The 26,362-nt window shown below is 43.9% G+C and overlaps 1 protein-coding gene across 1 annotated transcript in view; it reads left to right on the top strand.

Moving 5' to 3' along the window:
* PDGFD (platelet derived growth factor D) overlaps window positions 1-25,393 on the top strand; it is a 511,595-nt gene extending 486,202 nt beyond the window's left edge. The window contains exon 7 of the mRNA XM_029602427.1: window positions 24,786-25,393. Within this exon, the coding sequence (XP_029458287.1) occupies window positions 24,786-24,917 (132 nt within the window). The 3' untranslated portion in view covers window positions 24,918-25,393. The remainder of the gene's footprint in view (window positions 1-24,785) is intronic.
* Window positions 25,394-26,362: the final 969 nt, after the last annotated feature.

The raw sequence follows: 26,362 nt of genomic DNA, 5'->3' as shown, positions 1-26,362 counted from the left end.
TTAAATTCTGCACATTAGTTGAGCAGAAACAAGTTTACCACACAGAAAACACAGTCTAGCATGCGGTAAAACCTTACTGCACGTCATACTTGACCCCCTTAAATTTGTGCATTTTCAGTCATAATCGAACTGACTAGGTTAAAGTTTAAAAGTGACTTAAATCTAGCCATCTGTAACATGGCGCAGGGATAGGCACATAGTTTAGCCTCCCTCCCCCCCCCTCGCAACACCAACCCTATCATGGCTTCAAGAATGCCCATTTTCGGCCTGGCTGAAGTCATTTGACCCCTCTATGCCCAAGCTCTTTGAGGCAGGGGCACTGTAATATCTTGGACAGAGCCCTAGACACTGACTGAGCTTCAGACAAATATTATTACATTCAAATTTCTCTTTAATTCTCTTGTTGCATACTATGTTCTATAAAAGCTGATATTCAATAAGGGTTTATCCAGCTAATTATGAGAATTAGCCAGACAAACCCCGCAATTTAAACTTCCTGCCACACTGAGTGAATAAAATCTAGCTGGGTAAGTTATTAGCTGGATAGAACTTTACTGAGGCGACTTCGAAAGCACAGGTTTATTTCATCCAGTTAGCACTGGCACTCATCTAGCTAACTCTGATTGGAAAAACTGCTGCCCTAAACAAAGCAAGATAGTTTAAAAAAGAAAATGAATGACTAAACAGTGGCCAACTTTCCTGCCTCTGCCCTCCAAGAAGTCTTTAAAACAGCACAACCTCTTACAAAGTCTATAGAGAGTTCTGCACTGAAGTGATTAAATGATGTCTGAGCGATAATGCAATACTTGACAATTTTATTGTTCTATAGCCTTGACAAATTTTGGAGGGGGATCCATTGAAGGCCAGCAGTTCTTACTGGTCATTTCAGACATCTTATTACATAGACTTGAAGAATTGGGAATGTACCATAAAGTCCAAGCTTGGGTTCAGTCTTACCTTGATGGCTGAGGACAGTGAGTTTCAGCAGCAACGAACCACTCATCTTGGTTCCTGTTGAAGATAAGAGTGCTGCAGAGCTCTGCCCTTTCAGCTTCTTTGTTTAAAATATACATGCCCCCTTTATGCAGGATATTGGCTAACATTTATTGACCTATAAACTTTATGCAGATAATATTCAGTTCGCTTTGTCTATTATGCCAGGGGTGCTCAAACCAGTCCTACGGGCCCCCCCAGCCAGTTGGGGTTTCAGGCTATCCCTAATGAATATGATAAATATTTGCATATATAGGAGATTATGCAAGCAAATAAATCTCATGCATATTCATTAGGGATAACCTGAAAACCTAACTGGCTGGAGGGGCCAATAGGACTGGTTTGAGCACCACTGTATTATGCTCTTGATTGAGAAAACCTTGCAACAGGTGATAAGTGCTGTTGACACTATTGAACAATGTCTTCTAACAACAAGTTGCTACTGAATGTCAAAAAAACAGAGATCATGGATTTAGCTCATTTTATACCTGATTATCTTCTATCTAAGGGGCTCATTTACTAAGCATTCTTTCCATAGACACAAAATGAGAGAAAACCTTTAGTAAATGTCCCCCTATAATTGTCTATGAGAACTTATAGTTGCCAGTTTTTTGACAGGCCAGGAATTTAACACAACTTTGTCATTGTCTTCTCATATTAAGGAAATTATAGAGAAATATCTTTTTCATGCTGAGATTTCTATGCAGTCTCCGACCTCTGTTATCACCAGATCATTTTCATCTGATTGTTCAGAATTTAGTGATTGATGGATTGGATTAGTGCAATGCAGGTTACTTGGGTTTCCTTGCCAGTATACTTAGAGCTTTGCAAGTGGCACAGAATATGGCTGCTTGCCTGATAGTATATGTCTGTTGCATTGGCTACCAATTATAGTCAGGTATCATTGATGATTTTTATAGCTTTGTGTGGCCTGTTTTGCCTCGACTTTAAAATTTTATGTTCCCATCCATCAACTGTGATCATGATAAAAACCTGATGGAGGTTCTATCATTCCCAAATCCAAAAAAGAGTCAAACAATAGTAAAGCAAAAATTCAAACCTACTGTAGCCAGCCCCCTATTTGGGTAGTTTAGTCAAATCTAGGGGTGCTATGGGTCCGGCTCCAAGACCGGATCGGGGAAGGCTATCTTTCTGGGCTTCTGGCATGGCTAATCACTACAAGAGTCATAGACTCACACTGTAGCTCGATGATAACTACCAGGTTCAAGAGTGTCCAGTATAAGAGCAAGGAAGCCAAAAGTATTACACAGGGTAAAAATAAAAACTCACACTAGTGTCCATCCATTCAACCAGAACACTGAGTAAATGATACAAAACCAAGCAAAGTCCAAAAGTGGGGTTCAAAATAAAGTCTTTACTGTAACTTAAATAGCAATATCCAAGTCCATTGTGAGACCGCACCTTGAATACTGTGTGCAGTTCTGGTCACCACATCTCAAAAAGGATATAGCTGCACTGGAGAAAGTGCAGCGAAGGTCGACCAAAATGATAAGGGAAATGGAACGGCTGCCCTGTGAGGAAAGGCTAAAGAGGTTAGGGCTGTTTAATTTGGAGAAGAGACAACTGAGGGGGGGATATGATAGAAGTCTTCAAAATCATGAAAGGAATTGAACAAGTTAATTTAAATCAATTATTTACCCTCTCAGATAATAGAAGGAACAGGGGGCACTCCATGAAGTTAGCAAGTAGCTCATTTAAAACAAATCAAAGAAAATTCATTTTCACTCAGCGCATAGTTAAGCTCTGGAATTCATTGACAGAGGATGTAGTTACAGCAGTTAGTGTAAGTGGGTTTAAAAAAGGTTTGAATATGTTCCTAGAGGATAAATCCATAAACTGCTATGATGGTAATTAATAAGCAATAGTTGCTTGTAATCTATCTAATGTTTGGGTACTTGCCAGGTACTTGTGACTTGGATTGGCCATTATTGGAAACAGGATACTGGGCTTGATGGACCCTTGGTCTGACCTAGTATGGCAATTTCTTATGTTCTTATGTAAGATGGCAAAAGTCAAAAATATTATCAAAATTATCAATACAATGAAAACAGTGAATTCTTTGTCCATCTTAGATCTCCTCAACACTCTCCTTTCCCTTGTACCTTCATCCATAGCCAAAATACTCTCCCTTTGCAGGGTAGTGTAGCTAGAGTACAGTTCCAGCATCAGCTGACCAAGTTAGAAAAAAATATCCCCAATAACAAAATGTACAAAAAATACCAAAAATCCCAAACTTGGGTCAAAACTCTTAGGGGCCGATGCAATAAATGTGTGCTGAAAGCGGGCACTGAACATTCAGCGCCCGCTTTCCTAACACACCCCCAGCACCCCTCCTGGGGTTGCCATGCAATATTTAAATTAAGGGCCCCTAGTGCCTCTTTAAGAATGGGAGCCTGCGAGCGTCCACCGGTTAGGGAAACGGATGCCAAATTTATTGGCGCACAGCCAGGGGTTCAGGAAACGGACGCTTACATAAGGGGATTAGGTAGCGCCTATACAACCCGTGTCCAACTGCTGGTTAAACAGTGCGCCCAGCTGAGCGCACTGTATTGCATCGGCCCCTTAAACTGTAATGCAAAAACCAACCAACATCGCCAGAGGTCTCCAATGCAAGAGTCGACTCTTCTTTCTCAGATGTCTCTAGTGTAAGAATCCAATTCAACTTCTCTTCACCCTTGCTTGCTTCTTCTTTATCTCAAGCAAAAAGATATTTCTCGATTCAGTAATTCAGGATACCGGAGGGTCTGCCTTTACATAGAAACATAGAAATGACGGCAGAAGAAGACCAAACGGCCCATCCAGTCTGCCCAGCAAGCTTCACATTTTTTTTTTCTCATACTTATCTGTTTCTCTTAGCTCTTTGGTTCTATTTCCCTTCCACCCCCACCATTAATGTAGAGAGCAGTGATGGAGCTGCAACCAAGTGAAATATCAAGCTTGATTAGTTATGGGTATCCAGGCTGAATCAGTCCACTTCAAAAATCTACCCAACTGTAGATTCGCCCCTCCAGGGGCGAGGAATTAAGATCCCCAGCCAAAATCCAACTTCTTCTCAATTACTTGAGACCTAGGGATGATCTCTAGCTTCTCCTCCTCTCTCCAATCTAACTCTCCAGTAACCTTCCCACTAAAGCATGAGCATGCTCCAAGGGATTGTATACCCCTAGAAGCCTTTCCCCCCAAAAAAGGGGGGGGGGGTTATGGCCATGGGATGATCCAAGCATTTCCCTCTATCCATTGCTGGAAAACTGCAACTAACATATTATTTAATATACAAATATATAGAGAAAAAGACCTTCATAAACTAGCATAAGGAGAATATTGTCACAGCCTTACCAGATCTCCACCTTATTTAGACCTAGATTCATCATTTTGCTATAAATATAGTGAAAACAGTGCCTGTGATAAGAAAGGGATGTGGTTAGGCTAATTTTCCTGATACTGCATTTATATTTACCACCATGTATGATACCATTATTACACTGTATGTTATTTTACATTGCACACTGAGTAATCTACTGTAGCTGTGATACCAGCTGAAAAGGTTTTTAGTTTGCACTTTGCAGTGGTGGTAGGGGTTGCTGGCTAGAGCTAGAGAGGAAGAGAGAGCCTCTGTAGGGGCTCACAAAAAAGTTAACTATTTTATATCACTGTAAGAGGGGGCTCTAGCAACTCGGGCTGAGGTTTGTGGGGGTGTGGTAGGTTTTGGGGGGCAGTTTTACATGCCCAGTCATACATACGAAGAGCACAGTTACCATCAGTGAAGATTTAATGTGAAGATCATGGTACAACCCTACTTTTCTTTCACCTTTCATCACTCCAAATCACATTAAATCTTCATTGATGGTAACTGTGCTGTTCCTACATATGACTGTGCATGTAAAACTGCCCCCAAAACCCACCTCACCCCAAGTTTCTAATGTCCCCGTTTATAGTGGTATAAAAAGTTAAAATATAAGTGAGCCTCCAAAAATGCCTTCTCTCTCCCCCCCCCCCCCTCTCTCTCCTTCCTCTAACACAGGCATAACGCACAGAAAAAAGGTATAGTTAAATCCCACAATAGCTTGTGTTCTTTATCGCACACCATGTTAACTGACCCTCATTTCTATTTACTCCTCCCACTCAAATACTAATTTTAAATTTGCATACACATTTCACGATGTAGTATTTATCGTGGGCGTTATTGTGGGTGTTAGGGTCCTAACACACGTGATAACTCCCCAACACATTTTGATAAATGACCCTATTAGTGAAAATATAATCATCTGTCCAAAAATACCATATTCTTATTTGTACACTCCTTGGAAACTTTTTTTTTTCAAATAAAAAACATTAGTTCCCTGTTCAGATGCTTAAAATACTTGCAATCTGGGTTGGTGTGGAAGAGTTGGACTGCAAGTATTATCTGGAAACTTAAGAACATAAGAACTTGCCATAATGGGACAGACCAAGGGTCATGAAGCCCAGTATTTGGTTTCCAACAAGTACCTGGCAAGATTCCAAACTTTTCCTCCGGCCTGCTCACTGAATATTAACTGCTAGAGTTGCAACTAATGAGATAATTGTGAGAGAAATATTCACCAGTTCAGTAAAGATTCCTTGAATTGATGAATGTGCATGCAATTTGAGCAAAAATTGCCTGATTTGCATAGTCCACAGTGAACATTCAGTGTGACTTTCTTCAGATCAATAGATTTGCAGCAAACTGTCATAATTTCCTCCAGATTTTGTGGGGAAATTTAAATTGATTTTCTCAGTGAATCTGGGAAAAATAAGAAAATTCCATTGCCCTCAAATCATGGCTTAGATTTGCCTGCACTGAGTTTAATCTCAGTATTTCTACAGATTTCTACAAATGAGGATCAAAATGAAAAAAAAAAAAAGAATAGCTAGACTGTCACAGGCTATAAATATCCTGGAAATGGCTCTTCTGTATTATATTTGTTTAACTCTCACTGAACAAAATGTTCCAGAAAGCTTTTTTTTTTTTTTTTTTTTTTTTAATATATAAACCAAGGAACAAGCTTACAGACTTATTTTACATAATTCGGTAGTACATTCTTTCTAATATCCAGATGTATATCTATCAGTGTTATGTCCAGTAGGTCAGAGTTTACATTTTTCTTTTGTTTTGTTATTACATTCTACAGAATTACTTATATATTCACCTCAGTTCTTAGTTTCCAAACCTAAGACTGTTATATATAAGATTATATATAGGCTAGAGTAGACGGAAAGCTTTGAACATCAGGGCTGTGATCAGTAAGTAGAACTGTCCAGTTTCCACTTTGTTCAAACATAGCTTTCCTGTCTTGCCTGGGAAAGCATCTGCCAACTCATTTTTCTTCTTTTATCAGCACAGTCCATGAACGACACTCATGTTTCTGAATATTCAACACAGGGAAAAAAAAATCTCAAATCCCTGCACTTTCAAAGGGCTGGTTAGCATGAAATATTGTCCAGATGTCTGTTCTTATCCTGCAGTAGGCACTTTCTTTCATTAGAAAAGGTGACTAAAATGTAAAGAAAAATTTACCCAGACATGATCTTGCTAAAGTCAATCATACAAAACTGTCTGAACTTGATAAAATGCTTCATCAACTAGGAATTATTTTCACTGGCTATTTTCCACCTTCATTTGCTTCAGAAATCACAACATTTAAAAGCTAGTCTGAAAACTATTCTGTTTAAATGTATGAAAACCTTTGTTCATCTGTGGGAGGCCAACTGACTAACATGTTGGCTGAGCAGAATTTAGTTTTTGTTATATTTAGATTTGATTATTAGAAATGTAGATAACAGGGTGGCTGATGGATGTGAGGACCGCCTGGTAACGTGCCTTCCTGGTGCGAATGTGGCATAAGAACATAAGAAAATGCCATACTGGGTCAGACCAAGGGTCCATCAAGCCCAGCATCCTGTTTCCCACAGTGGCCAATCCAGGCCATAAGAACCTGGCAAGTACCCAAAAACTAAGGGGCGGATTTTCAGAGCCCTGCTCGCCTAAATCCGCCCAAAACCGGGCGGATTTAGGCGAGCAGGACCCTGCGCGCCGGTGAGCCTATTTTACATAGGCCTACCGGCGCGCGCAGAGCCCCGGGACTCGCGTAAGTCCCGGGGTTCTCCGAGGGGGCATGTCGGGGGGCGGGCCCGGTCGTCGTGGCGTTTCGGGGGCATGTCGGCAGCGTTTTGGGGTGGGTACGGGGGCATGGCTACGGCCCGGGGCGGTCCGGGGGCGTGGCCACGCCCTCCGTACCCGCCCCCAGGTCGCGGCCCGGCGCGCAAGAGGCCCGCTGGCGCGCGGGGATTTACTTCTCCCTCCGGGAGGCGTAAATCCCCGGAGAAAGATAAGGGGGGGGTGTAGACAGGGCCGGGCGGGTGGGTTAGATAGAGGAAGGGAGGGGAAGATGAGAGGAGGGCGTTAGAGGATTCCCTCCAAGGCCGCTCCGATTTCGGAGCGGCCTTGGAGGGAACGGGGGTAGGCAGCGCGGCTCGGCGCGCGCCGGCTATACAGAATTCATAGCCTTGCGCGCGCCGATCCAGGATTTTAGTGGATACGCGCGGCTCCGCGCGTATCTACTAAAATCCAGCGTACTTTTGCTGGCGCCTGATGCGCCAGCAAAAGTACGCCTATTCGCGTTTTTTGAAAATCTACCCCTATGTCTATTCCATGTTACCATTGCTAATGGCAGTGGCTATTCTCTAGGTGAATTTAATAGCAGGTAATGGACTTCTCCTCCAAGAACTTATCCAATCCTTTTTTAAACACAGCTATACTAACTGCAATAACCACATCCTCTGGCAATAAATTCCAGAGTTTAATTATGCGTTGAGTAAAAAAAGAACTTTCTCCGATTAGTTTTAAATGTGCCCCATGCTAACTTCATGGAGTGCCCCCTAGTCTTTCTACTATCCGAAAGAGTAAATAACCGATTCACATCTACCCGTTCTAGACCTCTCATGATTTTAAATCACCTGGACCAGATGGTATACACCCCAGAGTTCTGAAGGAACTAAAAAATGAAATTTCAGCCCTATTAGTAGAATATTTTTAAATAGGCAATTCAATTTGTTGAAATTAAATGTTGCTGGATCACCTTTAACACAGTCTTATCAGTTTTTCTAATGTTACCTTTTGGATGTCCCAAAATTATTGTAAATTCTGTCTATATGGAACCTATTTAAAGTCACCTTGATAGGAAGACTATATTTGTGGTTAGTATGGTTTTATTTTGTGCTATAGAAAGGAATACATGTAGGAATCTATCCACCGAACTACCGTAACAATACAGACTGGACTTCTGAATAATAGATTACATTTAAAGTGAAAAGGATGCATATACAGAAAAAATAATCCCAACGACTTTGGCACACAATGAGGTCCTCTGCTGCATAACTTTACTTCTGCTATGGATGATGTGTTAACTTAAAATTAAAGAAAACTAGGCAGATCTGTGGGATTTTAAGGGTCAAGGCTAACCAATAGAAGGGAAGGCTATTAAATTAGAGGGCTTGGAGGGTCTATCTCTTAACTTGGCGAACTGGGGACAAATTGGTTAAAACTGGGAGTGACATTGGTGCACGCCCTTTTAAAATTCCCCAGTTTATACGGTTGAAGTGGAATTTGTGCACACATGCTTATACCCACTTAAAATGTAGCACATGTGCGTCTGCGGCCAGACTATTTTATAACAAACGCGCATATGTGCACGTGTTACAAAAAGGCCGTGTCCTTGGGCACGGGCTAACGTATGCGTGCAAATATGCTCACATGTGCTGGTTTGAAAGTTACGATTCCTGAAAATAAATTGCATTTAAATCTTTTCTCAAATCCTAGCCTTACCCAAACCCTATGATTTTTGAAGTTAACTGTAAAACCCATGCAATGGGAAACCCTATCATTTTGTCTGGTTTTTTTTCTCCTGTTTTATTTTTTTAAAGACATTAACAGTAAAAATGTAGTTTATCAATCTCTCTACATAAGTACATAGCATTTCTCAGATCTGATCCAAGCACATATCTGTGGCTGGTACTTAATACAGTTGATAATCTTGACTCTGACATTCCATTTAGCATTTTACATTTTTGACCACACAAATAGCCCTACTTGGCCAAAACTTTAAGTCTGGAAAAGGCCCTTACAAGATACTTGACAAAGTAAAACTGATAAAGAAATCTGCATGAAATTGAAAACAAAACTCCTCTAATGAAGGGCTTTTTAATATAATTATTCTGCATAAATAATCTTTGCTTTGCAATTTTTACCCTATAATTATGTTTATATTGCATTGATAGCATATGCACCATGCAGCACTACACATGGAAAACATTGATAAGTTAATAGATATATTATGAGGTCGATATTCAAAAGCCATTTAGATGGATAACTCCGGCAACAGACTGCACAGCTTGATTGTGCACTAAACAAACCATTACCCACAATTTGTTTCATATCTGCTGGTTGCTAGTTTCATGGAGTGCCCCCTAATCCTAGTGTTGTGTGAAAGGATAAATAACCATTCCCTTTTTACAAGTTCCACCCCACTCATTATTTTATAAATCTCAATATTTCATAGCATATAGACAGATGGACTCAGGACCAGTGGGTTTTTGCTCCCCTCTCAGCAGATGGAGACAGAGCAAGCTGACATCACAGTATATATAACCCTGCAGTGACCCCAGCCTTCCAGAATTCGCTGTCTCCAGCAAATGGTGGATGTGCATCTCCCTATGGGGATTGCTGTGATTTTTGGAAGGAGAATTGAGAAATGAAAGCCTCGTTCTCCTGTGGTGATATCTAAAGTCCCTCCCCCAGTTGAGAAATTCTGGAGGTGATTTCCATGGTCCCTCAGAGATGTGCCTTGGTCGGGTAGCCAGTTCCAGCATGGACTTTGCTGTTTGTGCAGCTGAAAGGCAACAGGTACAGGAGGCCAAGCGCGGCAGTGACGACAGATGCCCTCTCCCCCCGCAGCCGGAGATCATCTCTGTATTCAGCCGGTAAGAAAGTTTTATCTGAATCAGAGACAGTTAGAGGGGTTTCAGGATTTCCTTCGGTCTCCATTCTGGCATGCCATGTTGATGTTCATTCCTGCTCCCAGTGGGGTTGGGGAACTGGGCAGCCTGGCGAGTTGAGCAGCCCCCGGTGGACTAGGCCCTGCACTTAGGCTTTTTTCTTGCAAGCCGCATAGTAGGCCGCAGGGCCATTTTCACACGCGCTTGTACATATTCTGATGCCCTCTTCATGCCGTCGGTGTGCACTGTGTTGGCTCTGTGCATGCCTTCTGCGCTTGGATTTTGGGCTTGCTTTTTACATGTGCAAACAATTTTACGCACTTAGGGGCAGATTTTTAAAAAATACGCGAGCGTGTACTTTTGTTCGCGCACCAGGCGCGAACAAAAGTACGCTGGATTTTATAAGATACGCGCGTAGCCGCGCGTATCTTATAAAATCCGGGGTCGGCGCGCGCAAGGGGGTGCACATTTGTGCAACCTGCACGCGCCGAGCCCAGCGCGAGCTGCATGTTCCCTCCGAGGCCGCTCCGAAATCGGAGCGGCTTCGGAGGGAACTTTTCTTCGCCCTCCCCCCACCTTCCCCTCCCTTCCCCTACCTAACCCACCCCCCCGGCCCTATCTAAACCCCCCCCTTAACTTTGCGCGCGTCGCCGGCAGCCCCGCTCCGTCCTTCGGTCCCGGGGGCTGGTCCGGAGGCCTCGACCACGCCCCCGGGCCCACCCCCGAAACGCCAGGGCACGCCCTCAAAATGCCGGGGCACGCCCCCGGACACGCCCCCTCCCTCCCCTTTTCGAAAGCCCCGGGACTTACGCGCGTCCCGGGGCTTTACGCGCGCCGGCGGCCTATGCAAAATAGGTGCGCCGGCCTTTTAAAATCCGCCCCTTAACTTGGTGCACAGGTTGTGCATGCTCCTTGCTGCATTTTCTTCTAAGCGCTTATTTTTTGGGTGCATTTCATTTTTGAGCGCGAGCTGTTCTGATACACATTTACAGGGGGCCGGTAAGCCGGAAGCCTAAACGTCTTTCAATTTGTGTTGCCTGTCATATTAAGGCGTCTCAGTCTGACCTGGCTTCTAACCTGTGTCAGCATTGCTCAAACACTCAGGAAGAGTTGTCTTCCTTGAATTTTGCTAAGCCTGGCTCTTCCCATTCTGATGATGGATTGATCACAGTCTTGACTGGGGGAATGCCAGATCTTGATTCTCCCTTGACTGGCTCCTTCGCAGGCAAGGGCAGTTCTATGGGACCAGCTCCAGTTCCTTCTGGGCTTGGTCTAGACCTGGCTGCATTTTCTTGGGTGGAATTTTTTCAAAGCTTACAAGCCTTTCTTCAGGCACAGTCCTCTGCTTTCCCCATTTCTGACCAGTCAGTAGGGATGTGAATCGGGCTTCGGACGATTGAAAATATCGTTGATATTTTCAAAATCGTCAGAAATCGTGGGCTCCCCAAAACAATAGGAAAACCCCACGATATTGCTTGTGGGGTTTCTCTTATCATTTTGGGGGAGGGCGAGAAAAACGGAACACAAAAATAACCTCTAAACCCACCCGACCCTTTAAAACTAATCCCTTAGCTTCCCCCACCCTCCCGACCCCCCCCAAAAACTTTTTACAGGTACCTGGTGGTCCAGTGGGGGTCCTGGGAGTGATCTCCCGCTCCCGGGCCGTCAGCTGCCACTAATCAAAATGGCGCCGATGGCCCTTTGCCCTTACCATGTGACAGTGTATCCGTGCCATTGGCCGGCCCCTGTCACATGGGAGGAGCACTGGATTTTAGAAATCATTGCAGGCCCTGCCCCCCATGACAACCTGTAATCCCCTACCCTTCCACTTCAGTCAAAATATCCATGTCCTGGAGCCTGAGGCTCCCATCCTCCTAATTTTCCCTCTTACTCACAAAATTAGCTACAGGCCTGGCAACCACCATTTTTCAAAATGGCTCCACCCAACCTTTGCCCCTTTCACATCATGGGGCAAAGTAGGTGGCCCTATTTTGAAAAATGGCAGCCACTGGGCAATGAGGCTAGGTGGTACTCTAGGCCCCCACTGTACTACAAGAGCTAATTATGTGAATAACAGGGAGATCCAGGGAGGGTTGCCTAGGGTAGGTTACCATATGAAAATCAGCATTTATTGCATGATAAAAGGCTTAATATGGTTTAGTGAATGAGCTCCTTAGTTGGATAATGCCTAAAATTGGCATTATCTAGATATTATGGCTGGATAATGCTGCTCCTCCCTGGAATGCCCCGGAATGGCCCTCACAGAGCCAGATAAGTTTTCAGCTGACTAAAAACTTATCCAGCTATATCAGGAGTGGTCAGACTAATGGGATTTTCAAATCTGGGTGTTTATCTGGTTAAGTTCCATACATAGCTGGACAATGTGCTCAATATGGATCTCTGAATGCTTAATGCTGTCCATTATATAATGGTTTAAATCTGCTAATCTTAAGCAACAGGAGATGTTTCCCTAACCCTCAAATAATATTTCACAAGTGAGTTGAAAAGCTTCCCTTCACAAGTGGGCAGTGAGAATAAACACTACACCTGTTGAGAACGGCCTCGAAAGGCCTTGCATTCTGTTGAGAGCGGTGTTTTTCGTGTGCCCATGGGCCTCAGCCCGACCCAGACCTTCCGGACCAAGCCAAGGGTTGACAGTGGCTCCGCATGGCTGACGGTCTACCCTCCGCCAGGCCGGCAAGCTCCCAAGGCCAACATCCGAGGATGTTGGAAGTTGAATGGTCCTCCGACCATTCCGAGCCCTTTCGGACCTGCTGCGAGCAGCATGGAGCAGCAGGCCTGGCCTGAGGTTGAGGGCAGACGGACGTTGACATGAAGACATGAAGATTGATGCAACGGCATCACATGGCACGAAGACTTGGGTTGATGCGACGGCATCACATGGCATGAAGACTTGGGTTGATGCGACGGCATCACTTGGCACGAAGACACTTGGGCTGAAGACATGACACCAGGACTATAAATACGTGACACCAGGATCTGTGCAGACGGCATCGCAGACGAGACACTTGGGATCGATGCGGACGGCATCGCAGACGAGACACTTGGGATCGATGCGGACGGCATCGCAGATGAGACACTTGGGATCGATGCGGACGGCATCGCAGACGAGACACTTGGGATCGATGCGGACGGCATCGCAGACGAGATACTTGGGATCCACATAGGCAACACAAGGCATGGACATTGGCACTGTCTCTCAAGGCACCCTACTCAGGCCACCCGTGGGACTGAGTCGCGGACCACCCTGTCCCATTACGTGCCCTATACAGCCCCAGAGGCTGGTCACGGACCACGACGGGAGCAGGACAGCACAGGAACAAACATCCGGGACATGACGGCTCAGGAGCACAGGACAACAGTCCACCAGCAGGCTAGTCCACTCAGGAGTACTGCATCTGAGGGACCCCCGGCCTACCGGACAAGAAGGCTCGAGAGCGTTGAAGACTAGGCATAGGAAGGAACATCAAGGAAGGCAGGAACACCAGGACGTGGAAGATCAAGACACCAGGACACCTGGACAAGGACCTCAGGCACGAAGACATGGCATGGCATGACGAGAAGACATCACGATGAGGAGCTCCACAAGACAAGAAGACCTTACACAGGCTCTGGCAGGCAGGAGCCTCCAGAGCGAAGACTCCACGATGATGCAAGGCCAGGAACAACAGACGGAGCAGCCCTTTATAGGGCTGAAGCAGGAAACAGTCACCAAGGTTGGGGCCAAGACACTTCCTGTGTCTGGCCCTTTAAATCCTGAAGAGAGGCACGTGCCGGCGCCTAAGGAGAGTGCAGGAGCTGTGCAGGACCGCGGACAGTGGCCTGCACCGACGCAGAGCGTGAGAAGAGGCAGGGCTGGCCTGGAACGTAGGCCCTACATCGGCAGCGGCTCCAGCCGCTGCAGGAGGCCCCGGGGGCGGCTCCAGCTACTACTCCAGCCCGGGGCTGCAGCCTTAGCACCGCGAAGAGGAAGCAGCGATGGGGGCGGTCCCAGGCCCCGAAGAAGGCCGCGGCTCCGGCCGCGGAAGCCAGGAGGATACAGGGCGGCCTCCGGGCCGCATGGGCAAGCCGATGGCAGCGGCCTGCCACATCGGCGAAGAAAAGACAGCATGGTGAGTCAGCAGAGCCTGCTCGTGGGGGAACCCGCGGGCAGCGCAATTCATAACAACACCTAATAGGCACCTATTATGTACTCTGATTATTCCAACAAAATGCAATAGCATTTTGCTAAAAATACATGTTATTAACCTTGAGAAAGTTGTCACTCAGTGGCAAGTGCTATACATAGGGCTCATGTTAGCTGAGTTCCATAGACACCACAGTATGTGACCCAGGAATACTGGGCAAAATCAAAGCAGTTTTGCTGAAATTCTGTGTAAATTGTGAACTGTTGAACCCACATTGTGGAAATCTGCAGGAGGCAGATCCAAAGGGAAAAATTCATTCTAAATCTGATATTGATGCACTGAAATCTATGTTTGAGTTTTTCCCAAAAAAAGTAGTTTGAGTCCAAAAAAATCTTGCAAATTTATCAGATTATTCAGTGAACTAGGCGTGTGCACTGAACATATTTTCATTTTGTTTTGTTTTTCATTTTGTTATTTTCTTTTAGATATTCATTTCCTTGTTTCATTTTGCTATTTTCTTTTACATTTTCATTTCCTTGTTGTTTTATTTTGTTTCCTCAATTTAAAACAACACAAATGAACAACAAATGAAAAAAAAGACACAAAAAAACAAGACAAACAGAAAAATTGTCAAGTTCACCAAGTCCCTTTCTCTCTGTTGCCACCACTGTCATCCACAGCACCCGCCCCAGACTCCTCCGGACCCTCCCAACCACTTACTCCATTCACGGGTCTATGAAGCAGGAACAATCCCCAGTTGCTCCTGCCCCGTCTGATATCCATTTCAAAATGGCACTGGTGGCCCTGAGGCAGGTGCCATTTTGTTCTACAGAGAAACCTCTACAGGAAGGTACAGAAATACCTCTGTAAAACATAATGGTGCCAGCCTCCGAGCACGTCAATGCAAGGGCAGTAACGGCTGGAGATCGCTGCTGTACCCTAGACCCATGAATGGGAAAAGTGGTTGGAGGAAGACCGAGATGGGGGTGCTCTGGGGGAACCTGGTGGCAGGAATATTTGAAAACAAAGCAAAATCAATTTTTTGTTGATATTGTTTTCTTTAAATTTCAAAACAAACAAATGAAATGGGAAATTTTGTTGAAATTCTCAATTTTGTTTCAAATGAAAGCACACCTCTATTGTGAACTGTAATTGTGTAATGTTTACATAACTCTATCAGGATCATCAAAATAATGACAGAGTAAATGACAGCAGATAAAAACTAAAATGGTCCATCCAGTTTGCCTAGTTCAGATTCATCCACTTGGGTAGATGCACATACTGTAAATATGAAACCCAACACCAGCTCTCCCTCCCCCCTCCCAAGTCTTTTATACGACCTCTCAACCCTTTTCCTACTACTGCCCTCCTTTCCTGTCTCATGCATGCCCAAAATGTGTTGCAGCAATAGCTTCCACCTCTTCCACTGGTAGGCCATTTTGGGCCTTTGCATTGTTCTTACATGACCCATGTCTTTCTGGAAGAAAGGTGCAGTACTCACATACAGGATGCATGCTTTCTTGAGGGATCACTGGGTGAATCAAGCAAGTGGAGGAAAAAGGTGCTGGTACTTAGTGTCCTCTTAAAAAACAGATCTGGCAAGACCAATATTTAAGCCAACTCCCAGGCCTCCTTCTATGTTTTATTACCATGTTTTATAATAATCCCTCAGCCACCATGGTTAGTGAAGCTGTTGTAAACATTCAAGCCTCCTCATGGTCATTGAAATTTGGGTTTTACCATGGTCCTTTCATACAGATCACCCCATCCTTCTTGGAAGCTCTTGTACTACTGATATTTATTTAGGATTATAGGCCCTGCTCCATTTAGGCTATCACAATGATTTCTTGGAGGTCTGATACAACCATACCACTGACAACACAGTAGCATTGGAATTTATACCAAAGCTGACAATTAATTGGTCAGATCCCACATTCTATAGGATGTGGGATCTATAGACTAACATTAGGATCCATTAGATCCATTAGGCTCAGGTAGGACCCACAGTCACCCATTCTTGACAGATGGGCAGCCAACAGGTACACCCTCCCACTCAAACAGGTCATTAAGAAATTCTTTACAATCCAGGATTACAGTGGGCTCTGGTAGAATTAGACCTGTGATAAGGAGACACACAATGTACCAAATGCAAAAAGAACAAGCCCTCTCTATATTAAAAACTGAGGAAGTTCTTGAGAAAAACATTGCAGTATTACCAGAAAAGAGAGAAAAAACACAATGCATGCAGTATTTCAAGATCCATAACCAAAAGAAAAATCTAATTGAGATGGATAACTCTGTCAACAGTGGCACAACTACAAACAGAAAGAGTAAAGTGAATAACAAATCTCAACTAATATCTCATCAGGAGTCCAGGAAAAGCAATAACCTTAAAGAGAGTACCTGGAAGGCTATGACCACAAATGCTCATAGTTTGGGAAATAAAATCCCAGATCTGCAGGCCCTAATGGCTGAGGCAGAATTGGACATTGTTGCTATCACAGAAACATGGTTCACAGAATCTCATGAATGGGATACAACAATACCAGGCTACAACTTGTTAAGGAAGGACAGAGAGGATAGAAAAGGGGGAGGTGTGGCTCTTTATGTCAGAAACAACATCCAAGCTTCTGAGCTACAAGGAAGTTGGGGTAAAGAAGAAGCTCTATGGGTCGACCTAAAAAAAGATGACGGAGTGTCCATTTATATTGGAGTGGTTTACAGGCCTCCAAACCAAAAGGAAGAGCTGGACAGAGATCTGATTGAAGACATCCATAAGATAGGTAAGAAGGGAGAAGTGGTGATCGTGGGTGACTTTAATATGCCAGATGTAGACTGGAAAATCCCATCTGCAGAAACTAAAAATAGTAGAGCAATAATGGATGCCATGCAAGTATCTTTGTTCAAACAAATGGTGTTGGAACCCACGAGAGAAGGTGCTATACTCGACTTATTGCTCAATAATGCAGATAATGTCTCAGATGTCCAGGTGGGCGCCCACCTCAGCAGCAGTGATCATCGAACGGTATGGTTTAATATCACTAATAGAATAGGGAAAAGAACCACAAAGACCCGAGTTTTACAGTTCAAAAACACAGACTTTGAGGAAATGGGAAAGTACCTGGAGGAAGAACTTAAAGGATGGGAGAACGAGAGAGATGTGGATCAGCAGTGGACCAATCTAAAAGGAGCAATCACCAAGGCAACTGCTCTATATGTTAGAAACATAAAGAAAAGCAAAAGAAAATTGAAACCTATCTGGTTCTCAAAGGAGGGTGGCTGACAAAATTAAAGCTAAAAGAACAGCATTCAAGAAATATAAAGGATCCCAAAGGGAGGAGCACAAAGAAGAATATTTGTATCAACTGAGGGAGACGAAGAAAACAATCAAGTTGGCAAAAAATCAAGCAGAAGAAAGGATTGCCAAGGAGATAAAAAATGGTGACAAAACATTTTTCAGATACATCAGCGAAAAGAGAAAGGTCCAAAGTGGTATAGTGAAATTGAAAGGTGGTAATGATCAATGTGTGGAGACAGACGAAGAAATGGCAGAAATATTAAACGAATACTTCAGCTCTGTGTTCACTAAAGAAGACCCTGGAGAAGGACCATCTCTACACAACAAGAAACTGGAGGGAAGTGGAATAGATGAAAATCCTTTTACAGTAGAAAATGTGTGGGAAGAGCTAAAGAACCTGAAAGTGGACAAAGCCATGGGGCCTGATGGGATTCATCCAAGGATATTGAGGGAGCTCAGAGATGTTCTGGCGGGTCCGCTGTGTGACCTGTTCAATAGATCCCTAGAAACGGGAGTGGTGCCGAGAGACTGGAGAAGAGCGGTGGTGGTCCCGCTTCACAAGAGTGGGAACAGGGAGGAGGCTGGCAACTACAGGCCGGTTAGCCTCACTTCGGTGGTGGGAAAAGTAATGGAGTCTCTGCTGAAAGAGAGAATAGTGAACTATCTACAGTCCGGAGAATTGATGGACCAGAGGCAACATGGATTCACCAGGGGAAGATCCTGTCAGACAAATCTGATTGACTTTTTTGACTGGGTAACCAAGGAATTGGACCAAGGAAGAGCGCTCGATGTCATATACTTGGATTTCAGCAAAGCTTTTGATACGGTTCCGCACAGGAGACTGGTGAATAAAACGAGAAGCTTGGGAGTGAGTGACAAGGTGGTGACCTGGATTGCAAATTGGTTGACGGACAGAAGACAATGTGTGACGGTAAACGGAACCTTCTCTGAAGAGAGAGCGGTTTTAAGTGGTGTACCGCAAGGATCGGTGTTGGGACCGGTCCTGTTCAATATCTTTGTGAGCGACATTGCGGACGGGATAGAAGGTAAGGTTTGTCTTTTTGCGGATGACACTAAGATCTGCAACAGAGTGGACATGCCGGAAGGAGTGGAGAGAATGAGACGGGATCTAAGGAAACTGGAAGAGATTCAATGCCAAGAAGTGCAAAGTCATGCATATGGGGAGCGGAAATCCAAATGAACTGTATTTGATGGGGGGGGAAAGGCTGACGTGCACGGAGCAGGAGAGGGACCTTGGGGTGATAGTGTCTAATGATATGAAGTCTGCGAAACAATGCGACAAGGCGATAGCAAAAGCCAGAAGAATGCTGGGCTGCATAGAGAGAGGAATATCGAGTAAGAAAAGGGAAGTGATTATTCCCTTGTACAGGTCCTTGGTGAGGCCTCACCTGGAGTACTGTGTTCAGTTCTGGAGACCGTATCTACAAAAAGACAAAGACAAGATGGAAGCGGTACAGAGAAGGGCGACCAGGAAGGTGGAGGATCTTCATCGCATGACGTACGAGGAGAGATTGAAGAATCTAAATATGTACACCCTGGAGGAAAGGAGGAGCAGAGGTGATATGATACAGACTTTCAGATACTTGAAAGGTTTTAATGATCCAAAGGCAACGACAAACCTTTACCATAAGAAAAAAATCAGCAGAACCAGGGGTCACGATTTGAAGCTCCAGGGAGGAAGATTCAGAACCAATGTCAGGAAGTATTTCTTCACGGAGAGGGTGGTGGATGCCTGGAATGCCCTTCCGGAGGAAGTGGTGAAGACCAGAACTGTGAAGGACTTCAAAGGGGCGTGGGATAAACACTGTGGATCCATAAAGTCAAGAGGCCGCCAATGAAGAGTGGGTGACTCGCCAGAATGATGGCTACTGCCTGGAGACAATACCCTTATTCAATAAACATACACATGGTTACTGTGACTCCAACATCACTCTAAGCTTCAACAGCAAGAGGAAATGTGGAAAAAAGGATTTGCACTCACAAAGACGGGAGTAGCTGGCTTGTTACGGCGGTTACTACCCCAAACCAAATATCCAAATTACTACCTCCACCTTCCTCTATTCCTGATGCCTTTCAACTAGCTTGATCACTCCATTCTTATACTTCACTTCAATGCATATCCAGCATAGTTCTCTGCTTCAACAGCAGGGGAAAAGAAAAACTGTTACTTCACACATCCAGCAGAGCTCTCTGCTTAAACGGCAGGGGAGAAGAAAAAAGGATTCACACTCACAAAGCGGGGAGTAGCTGGCTTGTTATGGCGGTTACTACCCCAAACCAAATGTGCCTGATACTTCACTTTCAATGCATATCCAGCATAGCTCTCTGCTTCAACGCCAGGGGAGAAGAAAAAAACTGATACCTCACGCATATCCAGCATAGCTCCCTGCTTCCTGCTTCAACGGCAGGGGAGAAGATAAACAACCAATAAGGGCTGTATAACATAATCTGGGTAAAAACAAATAAGCATGGGTGTAGCTTGCTAACTACTCAAGCTAGATATTTCACTTGGATGCAGCTCCATCACCGCTCTCTACATTAATGGTGGGGGTGGAAGGGAATTAGAACCAAGAGCTAAGAGAAACAGATAAGTATGAGAAAAGAAATGAGGGAAGCTTGCTGGGCAGACTGGATGGGCCATTTGGTCTTCTTCTGCCGTCATTTCTATATGTTTCTATTAGCTCCTACCACCTTACTCTCTCTTCAGGCACTGTGAAAAGCAGCTGATCTTATGACATCAATGATATTTGATTGATCCAATCTCATAGCTTTTCTAAAAAGCTCTAGGACCAAAAAACCTGATGTATGCAATGATACAGGGATATTTGTTTAACATCTTTTGTATTGCTGAAATAAATATTCTTAACTGATGGTTACTGTGTAGCTTTGGTATGAATTCCAATATTACCATACTATCAGTATAATACTTCTGAAAAGTGATATCATTCTGTGAATAGATGTGCATGCCATGATCAGATCCATTGATTGCTGTGGATTTCCAGAAATTTAAACTTCCAGCACTATCCATATATTCAGAATATTCTAATAAGTAATCTCCTAATTTATAGCATTCTTCATCTGTGACCTTCAGTAGAAAGCAATAAAGATGTTACAGTGTGTGGGAATCTTTCATATATTATCTGAGGTAGTCAAGCTGAATTCCTTTAAATGTATACATAAAATAAGGTTACCAATTAAAAAAAAAAACTGTTCAGTCCATCATAGCTCCACTGTATATCAAGCAAAGTTTTTTCTAAGCATAACAATCTGAAATCATACCAAAATATTACAAGTCGACTAGAAATATCACCAGAAATATATGTATTAACGGGTGGATTTTGAAAGCTGCGTGCATGCGTCCATGTGCGTGCCCATCCAGGCGCACACACATGGATGCGGTGATTTAATAACACGCACGTGCCGGCGCACGCATGTTATAAAATCATTGGGCCGCGCATGCGAGAGGGGGTAGAGTTTTGCAAATTTCAGGCGGTGGCACATCCCGGCCTTCCCCAGTTCCCTCCCAGTCTGCTCCAATTAAGGAGCGGACTGGGAGGGAACTTCCTTACCCCCTACCCTACCCTCCCTTCCCCTTCCCCTTCCCCTCTCCTTCCCAACCCCTAAATCTTACCTTTTCCCTTTTTTTGCGTTTGTCTTCTAACTTACTTCAGGACCCAACCTGAAGTAAGTTGCGCGCGCTGGCAGCTGGCCGGCGCGCTAGGGTCTGGGACGGCGATAAATGGCGCTGTCCCGGCCTGCCCCTCCCTGCCCCCCTGGACCGCCCCTTGGAAGAGGCCTGGCTCTTGTGCTCGTAACAGAGGTTACTCGTGCGGCCAGGCCCCTTCTAAAATGTGCGCGGTGTGCGCAAGGCCCTGGCCGCACGTGTAACCCCCATTTTTCCAGCGTGCACCTTTTTTAAAATCGACCCGAATATACGCAGATTAAAAAATAAAATAAAGCAATAAGAATAATTATTTGTGAATTATAGGATTTGATTCAGCCCTATGTTTTTGGGCTCTAGAAAGTAAATCTCACTAGATATTCAGTTTTTCTGAGTAGCAGCTGTTGTGGAGGAGGCTGTGCATACCTATCTATTCATTTTTTCAAGCCTTCTGACCCAAATATTTTTCTCCTGCCTCAGGCTGGGATATCTCTAGGCTGGAGTACTGCTTTCATTATAGAGTGATTTTGTATCTGTTCTTTCCATCTTATGAGAAGATTAGAAAACCTCCCTCGAATTACCCATTCTGTTTAACTCTTATCACATACAACCATAAGGAAATGAGGGGTGGAGGGGAATATTTTACCTACGGTTTTGCATAGCCAAATCACTTTTAATAAGACAATACCACTGTCTCCACGCGAGACTGTGGTACTCATCTTTTTAAAATTGCTTGGTTAGAACCCCACATCCTATAAAACCAGCCTAACATTATCTTCTACATCATATTACTCTCCCTTCCTAATTATTATTATTATTTTTTTTAAATGTATAGCCCTCCTCTCTGCAATACTACCTAAGACACTGTCCACTGCTCTCTCTCATTCACACTCTAGTTGTACAAAGCTTTAGACCTCCATGTAACCTACATTTATTTCATTCCCAACCTTACAAATAGAATGGCCCTAAAAATCCCTTTGAAATTATACATACAAAAAGCCCACATTCTGTACAGACACCCATTATAATTGTCAGCACGCTCATTTCTGACCTTTCCCCTTGCTGTTCTGGATTGCTTTATAAAATACTGTAGAATACTGTTGTGAGTCGTCAGGGCACCCAGATGTGAAGTGCCAATTCTTCCATGTAAAAGAAAAGTGTAGTCTGCTGAGTAGCCAGTGTCATACATTTATAGGCAAGTCAGCATTTAAGGATTGTAAGGGAAGGCAGGAAAAAAATGCATGAAAATAATTCTGTTTTTCTGTTTTGAAACTTGCTGGCCTTTCATTACTGCACATCATCATGCTGAATTGCTTCCTAAGGTATATAATTACATTTTCGAATGGGAAATGGTAGATTTTGTATGTATATTTTCATTCTACATATCTTCCCACTGTTTCCTAAGGAAGAAGAGTATATAAGTGTTTCAGAGCAAATTTAAATAGCACAGTGTTGTGATTGAAATATAAGCAGGTACTTACAGAGGTCCATATTCAAAAGCATTTAGCCAGCTAACTTGAATATTTGGGCACATATCCAGCTAAATTCTGGCCAGCTAATAAGTTAGGAGGCTAGACTATAACCGGATATGTTAGGGGGTGTTCTAAGAGTATAATTGGGAGGAATTTGGTTAGCTGGCTAATTTAAGCAGCTAATTCTGATATGCAGAGTTAGCTTGATGGCTTAGCCAGCTAACAGGCCAATTCATAAAATCGCGTCAGGGCCTTTTGGTGTGATAATAGGCTCTAACGCGCATTATATCGTGTATATCATGCAATATACACAATATTTTGCATGTCCCCACCCAGATACCCTCCATTATTACAATGACCTTCTTTGCATGCAATTTCCATGCATGAATAATGCAACTTCATATAAAGAAGGTCATTACTAGGCAATTCGATTTGAATATTTTATTGCAGCCGACCGAGAAGGTGGTCAGCCGCAATAAAATAACAACACCTCCCTGATTAGTGTTAGATGTGCTGTGGGAGGCCTGGGACCCTAAAGCGGATCCTGAGGCTCCTGCCACACTTTTAAAGTGGTAGGGAAAAAAAAGAAAAAAAAATGCAGCCAAATGGGGATGTTGAGCGGGGTTTGTTTCTGACCTCCATTTCAACCTGGGGCCACCAGCCAAGGCTGCCCCGACTCCCCCAAAATAAAAATAAAGTTTATAATATGTGCATGACTGTGGTGGCAGGCAGCGGCCCCTCTCCCCAACCCTCCAATAGTGGCAGCCCCACTCCCCCAGCCCCCCAATAGACAGGCTCCCCTCCCCCTGGCCCCTCCGATAGACATATTCACCCTCCTCCTTCCCCCGGCCCCCTTCCAGAGACCCCCTTACCTTATCATGGTAACATGATCTGATCCACTTACCTTACTCTAGTCACATGGCCAGGGAAAGGTGAGGTCGGTGCCATTTTGGAAAATGGCGCCGACCAGGACGGTTCACCCCTCCCTAACAAGGGATCCATGATAAAGTAAGGGTGTCTCTGGAAGGAGGCTGGGGTGCAGGGGCATTGCGGATCTGTCTATTGGGGGGCAGGGGCAGAGGGAGGAGGGTGAGGGGAGGGGGGGGCTGCCACTATCTGGGGCCAGGGGGGGTGGGCACTGCCATGCATAATCTGTACACTTTATATTTATTTTGGGGGAGTCGGGGCCACCATGACTGGTGGCTCCAGGTTGAAATGAGGGTCAGCAATAAGCCCTCATTTGGCTGTGGGGTTTTTTTTGGGCGGTAAGCTGACCTTTAAGACGGTGGTCCTGTGAGATTGGGGCCACCATTACATTAAAGGGCCACTCGCCGTGGTGTTTTGTTTTGCAGAGTTTCACCATCGAGCTGCGATGTGTTTTCAGGGAAGGGGCCCCACTATCGCGGTAACACCCCCTCACGATAATAGGACCCCTCCTGCAAAAAAAAACCATAGTGTTTTGATGAATCTAGGCCTAAGTTTGGTTGGACCAAAGAGCCTACCTAAAGTTAGCTGGGTATATTAAATAATGTGGCTGCACTATTGAATTTATCTCCAAAATTAGCCAAAGTTTATCCAGATACCTTTACTATCTGGACTGTGACTGAATATGGACTACATTTCTTGTCCTTAGTTCACACCAACATACTTGTGTTTCCTCTGCTCTGTTCCAGATGTTTATGATATCATTAGAGTGACTTTGCCTAACAAAAAAGGCACAATAAGCTTCATGCATATTCTAATCAAGCTGCTAATATATTGCACCCTGGAGAACTGTATCAATCTGAATAGCATACTTAAAGAAGTTTATTTGACTTCTCTGAGATGTATGGAGCCTCTCTGCCAACTTTTCCAAATGTAGAAAAAGAATATCTTCACGCACCCAATTTAGCAAATACATTTGTGCTGGAAACTTTTCAAGGACCACATCTATCTAGGATGAGCTCTTAGATAGAAAAAAAGATGTTTGAGATTATTTTTTTACTGATGTGGCTGGTTTTCGAGAGTAAGAAACTAGTCAGCCTTACTTTAACGAACAGCATCTGAAGGTCCAGACTGAGATGAAATCATTAATACATTGCACATGCAACACAGTCAATATAAGAAAGTAATACGTTCTTTATTCAATTAAAAAATATTCCCTTCTGTCTTTTTTTTAGGTGCTGAAATTCATCCCTGAACCAGGCCATCTCAAAAGGAAGGGCAGAACCAAGAACATGGCACTGACAGATATTCAATTGGAGCATCATGAACGCTGTGATTGTGTCTGCAGTTCTAGGCCACCACGATAAAACAGCACAGATTATCCTTTAGCAGCTTAATGACTTTTCTTGTTAAGGATCTTCTCCCACTGGCAACAGAACTTTGCTAGTAGCCTGCATTACGGCGAATAGGAGAATGCTGTGCTTCAGCATAGCTTTGTTAATTAGCACAATGGCAACTAGACAGGCATATCATAGATCTGAATATCTCTATCATTAATCTAGGAATAATCATAAGACTAGTAGCTAAGGTATCTGAGACAACAACTTTCTATATACTGTATTAAATGGTCTGCCCACACTATCATGTAACACCAGAGCTCCTGCATAGAACTGTCAATTCCTCTTAAAATAAATATGAAAAAGGAGGGATGAATTATGTGGAATAACAAGAAAGTTGACAGTCAAAGTCAGATACAATAGTTTGTACTTTTTGTCTTCATTTTATTTAAAAACCCATTATGTATCTACAAAAAGGCAATAGAAATAAAGCACCTTACATACTGAAATATATTGAATTCTGTTGAATTTACAACACAAGAAAAAACAAAGAGATTATGAAGAAACAAGGTCTGGTGTTAGAGAGAAAAGATGTTTTTGCCTTGTGGGCTTTTATGAGCACAAGTCCACTTTTGCAAGTGACATTGCAAAAGTCCTCTTTACAATAATAAACTTTCACACGAGGTCCTCTACACAGAAAAGTTTATTTAAGTTCAACATTAATGAGCTGCTACAATGCAAAATAAGAATAGTTCAGTAATGTTGGATTTTGCACGAAAAAGGCTTCATAGGCCCATGTTCATAAAATAAGATAACTAGACCTCTTTGAAGTGTAACTATCTTTGCTGTTGTGGAGCATTGCTTTGCACACTCCAGCTGGGTGGTCCATTCAAAGGCACCTCTTGCAGGTATCACAAATCTCCCTTGAAATCCGTGTGGACTCTCGCAGCTTTGGCCTCCACTCCCTTTGCATGTCATATAGGTACCCACAAATGTTATTTATAAGCTAGCTCTGCCCCTTAATCCCCACCCTCTTTTCACCTCATAATAGTGCAATTCCAAACTGTGTCCCTATCTCATAAGCAGCAGGAGAGTTCTGGGGGCAGAAGCTATCCCCACTTTCGTTTGCCCCATCAGCATCAGATTTAAAATGGCATTGGCTGACCTCATGAGCATGCCACATGCAACGGAGCTCTTGGGGTAGGCTGGTGCCAATTTGAAATCGGATGATGGTGGGGTTATTCCTATCCTCAGAAGACTTCTACCACAATGGGCTAGGCTTCGGGGGGTAAGAGACTAGGGCCTGATTTATACATTGTGCTATTTTAGGAGGATAAGTTGGTAGGACATAAGAGGTATACTCCGCTTATGGATAACTCTTTTGAGTTACAGCATGCAAAAGGGGTGGGGATCAAGGGTGCAGGAGCCCACATGGAAAACCAGGTGTAAACGAATATTCAGGAAACATACTACAG

This window comes from Rhinatrema bivittatum, chromosome 5, assembly GCF_901001135.1.
Source record: "Rhinatrema bivittatum chromosome 5, aRhiBiv1.1, whole genome shotgun sequence".
Taxonomy (NCBI): Eukaryota; Metazoa; Chordata; class Amphibia; order Gymnophiona; family Rhinatrematidae; genus Rhinatrema; species Rhinatrema bivittatum.
The sequence above is the reverse complement of the archived record's forward strand: the minus strand, read 5'-3'. Positions and strand labels throughout refer to the sequence as shown.